The 10,000-nt window shown below is 45.7% G+C and overlaps 1 protein-coding gene across 1 annotated transcript in view; it reads left to right on the top strand.

The window, feature by feature from the left end:
• The window catches only part of LOC119595155 (irregular chiasm C-roughest protein-like), a 51,347-nt gene that overhangs the window by 41,070 nt on the left and 277 nt on the right, over positions 1–10,000 (top strand). Inside the window, exons 3-11 of the mRNA XM_037944326.1 lie at positions 233–482; positions 1,508–1,748; positions 2,320–2,544; positions 3,058–3,185; positions 3,739–3,997; positions 4,870–5,025; positions 5,399–5,664; positions 8,243–8,416; positions 9,106–10,000. The exon at positions 9,106–10,000 is cut by the window's right edge and continues 277 nt beyond it. Coding sequence (XP_037800254.1) covers positions 233–482; positions 1,508–1,748; positions 2,320–2,544; positions 3,058–3,185; positions 3,739–3,997; positions 4,870–5,025; positions 5,399–5,664; positions 8,243–8,416; positions 9,106–9,507 — 2,101 coding nt within the window. The 3' untranslated portion in view covers positions 9,508–10,000. The remainder of the gene's footprint in view (positions 1–232; positions 483–1,507; positions 1,749–2,319; positions 2,545–3,057; positions 3,186–3,738; positions 3,998–4,869; positions 5,026–5,398; positions 5,665–8,242; positions 8,417–9,105) is intronic.

Below are 10,000 nucleotides of genomic sequence, written 5' to 3'. Positions count from 1 at the left end.
TCACCCGTGTCCCTCCCACACTCCTCTCCCCCTCACCTCCCTCCCCAGTCACTCACTTCCCTCCCACTCACCCCCCTCTCCTCCCCGGCACTCATCTCTCCCTCCCTCTCTCCCAGATACTCATCTCTCTCCCTCCCTCTCTCCCAGATACTCATCTCTCTCCCTCCCTCTCTCCCAGATACTCATCTCTCTCCCTCCCCAGCACTCACCCGTGTCCCTCCCTCCCTCCCAGGTATTCCATGATCGGCTCTGACGAGGAGAACGACTTCAGCCTCCGCATCGTGCAGGCGAGCCTTGACGACGACGCCGATTACCAGTGCCAGGTTTCGTCGCCCACGGACAAGCCGATCCGCTCCGACGTCGCGCACCTCACCATCTACGTGACGCCGACCTACCCGAAGATTGACTACATGCCCATCGCCACGGCGGGAGTGCCTTACACTTTGTCTTGCCTCACCGACGGGGCGAGACCGGCGCCGGAGGTGAGCCTGCGTCGGGCTGTTTCGGTGGTTGTTGGGCCAAGGTGGTTGGGTTGGTGGTGGGTGGTTGGGTGAGGTGGTGGCTGGTTGGGTGGTTATTTTGGTTTGGTTTTAATGTTTGTTGGGTGGTGGAGGTGTTTGTTTTGTTGTTTGTTTGTTTTTGTTTCTTTGCTAGTTGCGTGGTGTTTGTTTTGTTGCCTTGTTTGTTTCTTTTGTTTGTTTGTTGCGTTTTGCTCGTAGATGATCGCAAAAAAGAGACGTAGTTTCTTTCATCCTGGTAAATCTTTTGTCATGTTTTTGTTCTTCGTTTTTTGTTGTTGTTGTTTTGTTCGTCGTTAAATAGTTTGTGGAGTTTCTTTACCGACAAGAAATTGCTTTTGTTTGTTTCTTTGTCTCCTTTTGTTGCTTTTTTGTCGTTTTACTTATACATTGGAGCCGCTGTGAAAGTAGATCTTTAGTTTCTTGTCTAAGATTCCATATGATGAGATGCGTCGTATTTATATACACCGCTTAAAGGACCAGGAATCTCATATTAATACATTGCACTTCTTTTGAGAAAGGCTGAGTCATCATCAAAGAGAACTCTGAGAGATGTATTTTAATTATCATCTTTCTATTCTTCTTACATAAAGAAAACTGGATTTTTTTTCTTTCGTTCTTTGTTTTTTTCTTTTGTTTTGTGTGTTTTTTTTTTTTCTTCTTCTTCTTTTGACGAGAAAGACTAAGTTGTCTTTAAAAGAAAACATTTTTTCACTTCTTTTCTTAGTGTTTTTTTCTTTTTCTTTTCTTTTTTTCTCTTTTTTTTTAGAGTGGGTTGACGAGAAAGGCTCAACCATCTTTAAAGAAAAAAATATATATATCTTAAAATCTCTTTAATTTTACACGCCAAGGCTTGACAAGAAAGGCTCAACCATCTTTAAAGGACACTGATATATATTCATCTTTCTCCTTGGCTTTAGATGCAGTGAGAAAGGCTCAACCATCTTTAAAGAACACTGATATATATTCATCTTTCTCCTTGGCTTTAGATGCAGTGGGTTGACGAGAAAGGCTCCGTCATCACCAAAGGAACCCAGTACCACAGGAGGGTGAGACCAGATGGAAAACTCATCGACACTAACTTCACTTACACCTTCACGCCCACACGGCACCATAACGGGCGTACTCTTACCTGTCAGGTGTTCAGTCCAGCACTGAACACCGCCCTTACGACAGAGGCTGTAATTAGGGTGAAATATCCCCCTCACGTGCAGCTAGTTTTCTCGCCAGGTGAGTAGTGTTTTTTTTTTTTTTTTTTTTTTTTTTTTTTTTTTTTTTTTTGCGTAAAAAGGGTGTAAGAAGTATGCCCGTACGTTATGCACAGGTTGTGATAATCGAGACTGCTGCACGATTCTGGTTATTGTTATTGTTCATAAGCGCCTAAAACCACAGTCAAAGGGGTACTTATGGAACGAGGACAGGCCACTTGTACTTCCCTCAAGAAAAGCAAAAGAACAAAAAATTCTATAACATGGACATAAAGTGTGTTCTTCGTCCCCTTTCCCACAGCCAAGTTAGAATCTCTCTCTCTCTCTCTCTCTCTCTCTCTCTCTCTCTCTCTCTCTCTCTCTCTCTCTCTCTCTCTCTCTCTCTCCTCTCTCTCTCTCTCTCTCTCTTCTCTTCTTTTCTCTCTCTCTTTCTCTCTTTCTCTTTCTCTTCTCGTCTTCTTCTCTCTCTCCTCTCTCTCTCTCTCTCTCTCTCTCTCTCTCTCTTCTCTTTCTTTCCCACAGCCAACCAATCTTATTTGATCTCCCTTTCGCACAGCCAATTCATTTTCTTCTCTTCTCTCTCTTTCCTGCAGCCAAGTTAAAGGAGGGCGAGGAGGCCTTCGTCACGTGCAAGGTGGATGCCAACCCCAACAACGTGACTTACCGCTGGTTTCGCGAGGGCAAGGAGGTGCCGGGCGCCGCCGGGGCTACCTTGCCCTTGGGCGTTCTCTCGAGGAGCAACCAGTCGGCCACGATAGCCTGCGAGGTGACCAACGCCCTGGGCACGGCGCGCAAGACGGACCAGCTCAATATTCTTTGTAAGTGGGCCAAGATTTCACGTTCTGTCTCTGTCTCTCTTTCTTTTTTCTCTTTCTCTCTCTCTCTCTCTTCTCTCTCTCTCTCTCTCTCTCTCTCTCTCTCTCTCTCTCTCTCTCTCTCTCTCTCTCTCTCTCTCTCTCTCTCTCTCTCTTCTCTCTCTCTCTCTCTCTCTGTATATGTGTGTGTGTGTGTGTGTGTGTGTGTGTGTGTGTGTGTGTGTGTGTGTGTGTGTGTGTGTGTGTGTGTGTGTGTTTCTGCATGCGTTCGTACAAACGTAAGCGCATGCGTATACGGCCCTCCCTATAAACATTTTTCCTCCGTCAAACTGTCTTCACCGCAATCACCAAATCATTGATCTCTTTTCTATCTGCACCCAAGATCAATCCAAGTTTACATTCCCGGACACGCACCATGCTTGTCCCACATTCTCGCCTGCACTCACGATGACTATAAGTGACGCTGCTCATATATACACACTTTATTGAAGATGCATTGGTCTTCTTGCCTTCCAGATCCGCCCATGTTCATAGCCGAGCCGAGCAGCGTGTCGGGCGAAATTGGGAACATGGTGACGATGAAGTGCCGCGTGGACGCTAATCCCACGGCAGAAATTTACTGGTCGAGGCTCCGGGACAACGAGGTGAGATAACAGATGATAAGATCGGGTGGCGAGATTAAGCGAATTTAATGCTCTAAGCTCTTCTATGTCTATTTTTTTTCCCATAAGCAATAGTCATGGACTCGTATTTCTTTTATAGTCATGAACTTACGACTGACTTATTCAGGGCAAACATCGTAACTGTTTTAAATACTTTATAGTAACAAACATTCATAAACACTAATAACCTTTTTAGAGTACTTCTTGTTGCTAGAATTATTTCTTCAGCTATTAAAATTGCTATTACTACTGCTAATGATAATAATAACAGTGATAATGATAATAAGGATAATGATAATAATTATAATGATAATAATACTAATAAAAAAGACAATAGTAACAATAGCAATGATAATAATGATAACAATGAAAATAATGATAATAATAATAAAAATTACAATAGTGATAATAAAAATGATGATAATGATAACAACGATAATAATAATGATAAATAATAATAATAAAGAAAATCCAGAACAAAACCTCTAACCCTCCCCTCCCCTTCTCCCCCCCCCCTCTCCCCTTCCCCCACCAGCTGGTCGGCACGGGCGAGGAACTGACCATCGAAGCCTCCAGAGCGACGGCGGGCGTGTACGTATGTTCAGCCCGCAGCGAGAACTTCCCTTCCCTGGACGCCCAGCTTCACCTGAGGCTCCGAGGCCCTCCAAGGATCAAGACGCCTTCGGTGCTGGTCGTTCGCGAGGGACAGAATGCGGTTCTGCGTTGTTCCGTGGTGTCCGTGCCCCATCCCGTGGCGCTGACGTGGGAGAAGGAGGGTGTCAGTCTGAGTCCGGGTGAGTTCCGTGTGCTGAGGAGGGGCAGAAGCTTGGATTTGTAGGGGGGTGGAGGTGGGGGTAGAGGGTGTGTTTTGTATGGTTTGTTAGGGGTATGTGTGTGTTTTTTTGTGTGTGTGTGGGAGGTGTGGAGGGGATGTGTGTGTGTGTGTGTGTGTTTAGGCGTCTCCCAGTGTGTATGCGTATTTGAGCGCCTGTCAGGTGTTTGAATACCCGGACTGTGTATGTTTTTTTGAGGATTCCCTAATGCAGCATATCCAAACACATTATAGTGACAACGACAATAAAACACACAGAAAAACAGACAGACAAACCATTACCCCAAACCCTTCAAGCCCGGGCGCATAGCCCCTTCCTTCATAGCCCCTTCCTTCATAGCCCCTTCCTTCATAGCCCCTTCCTTTATAGCCCCTTCCTTCACAACCCCTTCCTTTCATAGCCCCTTCCTTCATAGCCCCTTCCTTCATAGCCCCTTCCTTCATAGCCCCTTCCTTCATAGACCCTTCCTTTATAGCCCCTTCCTTCACAACCCCTTCCTTTCATAGCCCCTTCCTTCATAGCCCCTTCCTTTCATAGCCCCTTCCTTTCAAAACCCCTTCCTTTCATAGCCCCTTCCTTCATAGCCCCTTCCTTTCATAGCCCCGCCCTTCATAGCCCTTCCTTTCAAAACCCCTTCCTTCATAGCCCCTTCCTTCATAGCCCCTTCCTTCATAGCCCCTTCCTTCATAGCCCCTTCCTTCATAGCCCCTTCCTTCACAACCCCTTCCTTCATAGCCCCTTCCTTTCATAGCCCCTTCCTTCATAGCCCCTTCCTTCATAGCCCCTTCCTCCCATAGCCCCTTCCTTCATAGCCCCCGCCTCCCTCTTGGCAGACGGCGACTGGGAGGTGAAGGAGGACCAGAGGGCGGACGGCGTCGTGTCAACGCTGACCATCTACAACGTCTCGCAGGATGACTTCGCTTCCTACAACTGCACGGTCATCAACGAGTACGGCGTCGGGACCCAGCAGATTATCCTGCAGAGGCCACGTAAGTAGGAAATTGATTTGAGAAGGAGTTTTTGGGGTTGAGGAGGAGGTGGAAGGAGGGATGGATGGGGGGAGGGAGGGAGGGAGGGATTGAGGAGGAGGTGGAAGGAGGGATGGGGGGGAGGGAGGCAGGGAGGGAGGGATTGAGGAGGAGGTGGAGGGAGGGATGGGGGAAGGGAGGGAGGGAGGGAGGGCGGGAAAGAGGAGAGGAGGGAAGAGAGGGAGATAGGGAGGGAGGGATGAAGAGAAGAAGGGAGAGAGAGAGAAAAAAAAGAACGAAGGGAGAATGCCACAAAATCTAAAATGAAAAAAGACCCTCCCAGCGCGAGCAAACCGCCCCTAACACCCCACGCCTTCCCCCTTCCCCCCCACAGCCCTCATCCCCTTCATGGTCATCGTGGGCGGCGGAGGCGGGGTCGTCCTCGTCGTCATCCTCGTCATCTTCTTCATCTTGTGCGGATGCCGGCCGAAGGAGCGGAAGGAGAAGGCGGCCGACGCCCCCGAGAAAGGTGCCTTCGCGAACGGCCTGAGCGGCAAGCACCACGAGAACCCGGACGCCAACGGAGGAAGCATCGAACTGGGCACGACGGAGAAGGTGCTGCCCAGCCTCATCCCGGCCGACGCTCGATCCACGGGCAAGGTGAGCCTCAGGGGGGGAGGGAGCTCAGGGAGGGGAGGGGGGGAGCTCAGGGAGGGGTAGGAGCTCAGGGAAGGGAGAGAGCTTAGAGGAGGGAGGGGGGAGGAGATGCGGAGTCACGTCGAAGGGGTGAAATCTGTCTGTTTAGTTACGCGGCCTTGTCTCTTGTCTCCGTCGTTACATGTCCTTTATCTCTGTTGGTTTAGTCATGTGTGTCTCTTTTTTTTCTTCTTCTTTTTTTTTCTTTTTTTATATACCTGTGTCTCTGCCTCTTTTGCCACATGTCTGTGCCTCTGTGTGATTAGTCAGATGTCTGTCTCTATCTCTTTTGCCACGTTTGTATCACTCTCATATGTCAGTACCTCCTTCGTCTGTCTTTCTGTCTGTCTGTTTGATCGCATGTCTGAATATATCTCTCCTTCGTCTGTCTTTCTCTCTGTCTGTTTAATTGTATGTCTGAATATGTGTCTCTGTCTGTTTAATCGCATGACTGAATATGTGTCTCTGTCTGTCTTTCTCTCTGTCTGTTTAATCGCATATCTGACTATGTGTCTCTGTCTGTTTTTCTCTGTCTGTTTAATTGCACGTCTGTATCTCAGTCTCTTTTGCCACATGTCTGGATCTGAGTCTGTTTAGGCACACCCTAAATAAGATCATGTATCTGTATGTATCTCTAGAGTTATTGAGCACGTAATGATCTAAATTTGTATATACCTCTGGAATCAAAAAAAAAAAAAAAAAAAAAAAAAAAACGAAAACAGAAACTATAAAACTGAATTTGTATCTATGTTTAGCTATGGCATCACATCGTAAACAATTTTTTTTCTTTCTTTCTTTCGTTCCAGAGTCATAAAGTAACAAAGGCATTTATCTGTTTATCTAGAAATACTTCGGAAACATGTAAACAAAATGTAAAAAGAAAAAGTCGTGTCTGTTTATATTTGCGTATATCTGTCTCTTTTTCCCTTTCCTTCTCTCTCTCTCTCTCTCTCTCTCTCTCTCTCTCTCTCTCTCTCTCTCTCTCTCTCTCTCTCTCTCTCTCTCTCTCTCTCTCTTACTTTTTTTCTCTCTCTTCAGAGTGTGTTAGAGATGATGAATGTTAAGCTTCATGAAAATGCTCTGTGCAGTCTATTGATAGAGATACTGATGTAGATATACGTTTCTCTAGATGCAAGTCTTTATATAGATGTGACCACACACACACACACACACACACACACACACACACACACACACACACACACACCACCCACCACACACCACACCCCCACAACACACACCAACACACACACACACACACACACACACACAACACACACACACACCACACACACACACAACACACACACACACACACAACACACCACACACAACACACACAACACACACACACACACAACACACACACACACAAACACACCACACACACACACAACACACACACACACACAAACACCACCCCACACAAAAACACACACACACAACACACACACACACACCACACAACACACACACACCACACAAACACACACACACACAACCACACACACACAAACACACACACACCCACAAACACAAACACACACACACACAAACACAACACAACCACACACACACACACACACACACACACACACACACACACACACACACACACACACCACACACACATCGCGTGTGCGTGTGTGTGTGTGTGTGTGTGTGCCCATATAAGCATACCTATACAAAGACCTATATCGTTATAGAGAGTCATACAGCAATCGAAGACACCACAAAGACCTATCCGTGAGGCCAAAATAAAACCAGTTTCTGTGCCGTCCACAAACTCTAATGAAGACCGAAGTACATCCGGGAGCGTAGTTTATTTTATTTTTTTATTTTTTTTCTCATCGCCAAACAAGACTTCACTTAAAGAGAATGATTCCGAGAGCGGCCCACGCCTTCCGCGCATTAAGGAAGCTTTATTTTGGACATCTTTTGCTCAAAGAGTAGTTACGATTAAATTACACACCAAAATAGCCAAGGATGTCGAAAGGATACATCCATTTTGCGTTATGCGCGCCGGGCGGAAAGTAAGATCTTTATACGCGTGTAAGCTGACATCAGGATAACGACACGTGTATTCTTAACTTGTATTTAAAACTAGCTAAACCTCGCTAAATGACAATGAAAATATAGCTAAGTGCCTGTTCCGTCTGTTAAGCATCTCTTCCTTCTCGTAAGCTCCTGTTTCTTCTCTTGAGCATCTGTTACGTCTCTGAAATAGCTATTCCGTCTCTTAAACATCTTTCGTCTCCTTGTCATTTGCCCCGTCTCTTAAGCACCAGTTCGTTTTCTTAAAAGACCGTCATTCTCTGAAACACCCCTTCTCTTAAATCATCTGTCCTCTCTGTTATACATCTCCTTAAGCAGCTTTTTCTCCTCTTTGAACACCCGTTCCCTCACTTAACCCACCTCTTTCTCCATCTTTCTCTTCCTATACACCGCCACCCTTCCCTTCCCTTAAACACCACGTCCCCCTTTTCCGTAAATACATCTTCCTTCCCTTGTCTTATACACCCTTTCCCTCTCTCATCACCAGGACTCGGACAACAAGGAAGAGAGGTCGAGGGCCAACTCGTCCTTGTCTGAGGGCGAGAGAGAGTCAGACAGCGGCTGGGAGAAGAACAGCACTAATTGTTCTGGTAAACGCGACTTAACCCCCTCCTTGGGTCGTGCACACTACACCTCCGCGACCACAGTGTTCCCCCCTCCCGTAGGTTATCTGTGTTTATAGATATGTGTTGTTTTTTCTTCCTTCTCTTTCGTTTATCTCTCTCTCTCTCTCTCTGTCTCTCTCTCTCCTTTCTTTCGTTGTCTTTGTTTCTTTGTTTCGTCTGTTTTTATTTTCTTTGCTTTTTTTTTGTTTTTGTTCTGCCTCGTCTCCCATTTCTTTATCTTTTATGTGTTTCTTCTTCTTTGTGTCATTTTATATCCTTATTATTTTCTCTTTCTTTTTTCTTTTTCTTTCTGTCAGTTCGTTTACTTCTGCTTTTCTTTCCTTATTCTTATTCTTATTCGTCTGTTGTTGTTGTTTTTTTTTCTCTCTTTTTTTTTTTTTTTCTTTTTTTTTTTACTTTTTCTTCTTCTACTCCTTTTGTTTCATGAAATGTCCTACCATTTTAGTCATAGAGAACCATCTGTAGATCGTGTAAAGTATTTTGAAAGCCCTGTTGCAGGTTAAGAAAATGATGCAAAATCTCTTTGTCCGGTGTCTAAAAACCCTGCAGTACCCCTTCTGTTTTCATGAACTGAATCTTTTGTCGATATAGATAAATTCTCCTTTATTTCTCTTGGTATACTATATTTCTCAGCCACCCCCTACCCCTCCCTATGCCGTCTACGCCAAACACCTTTTAAATCGCCAACAGAAACCTAAAACAGCCTTCCCTACTTCCGTTTTAGGATGACGACTACATGCCTTATGTGGACTACACCAGGGACTACCTGAGGGTTCCTGTGAGTCCCACCGACTCCAGCGCCCACTTCCAGATCGGGGGCCCCTTCAGCTGCTACACGCCGGCGAGTGACCAACCTTCGTCGCTCCCTTCGTCTGAGTCCCTGCCTCCCTACACCGTACAGCCTCAGCCCAGCGGCGACTTCAGTGGGGACTTCGCGAACGGGCGTCACCATCCGCCGGCGAATAGTGACGCGGTTATGGTGAACGGGAGGCTCAAGCACGCCCTTCTGCAGGACCTGAAGAAGGAGCTGAAGGGGGGTGTGCCCCACGACCTCAACACAGGGGCGTTACAGAGCAAGTACATTATTCCTCCGCAGACGAAGATCAAACCGGGGACGCTAGTGTAGAAAAGATATATATTATATGATCTCTTAAGCTTTCCTAGTTGTGTAAGGGACGTTGTTATTATCATCATAGAGACATGGAACCATTACCCTGAACATGTAGTAAGAGCAAGAACGGGAAAATATGCATCACAAACCACAGTCAGAAGATTAGCAACAGAAAAGTATATACATAAACATGACGAACCCTTTTGAACGTTAACAGAAAACAAAATATGTATCATGAGCTCTTTGTACCACAAAGCAGAAACATACAAAATATATTGCGATTTTTCTGAAAATTAGAGGAAAATAATGGAATCTTTAAGAACATGACGTGGAACAAAGCGATGGAAATACAGTGCATACCATGAGCGCTGCATGCAATACCACAGCTAATCTCCATGTTGCACAAGTGTCCGATTAACCGAATCATTGAACAAAAAAAAAAAAAAAAACAAGACATTTTAACAGCGAAAGAAGATTCGGAAAATTGGAGAACATTTACGATATATTA

This window comes from Penaeus monodon, chromosome 35, assembly GCF_015228065.2.
Source record: "Penaeus monodon isolate SGIC_2016 chromosome 35, NSTDA_Pmon_1, whole genome shotgun sequence".
Classification (NCBI taxonomy): Eukaryota; Metazoa; Arthropoda; class Malacostraca; order Decapoda; family Penaeidae; genus Penaeus; species Penaeus monodon.
The sequence above is the reverse complement of the archived record's forward strand: the minus strand, read 5'-3'. Positions and strand labels throughout refer to the sequence as shown.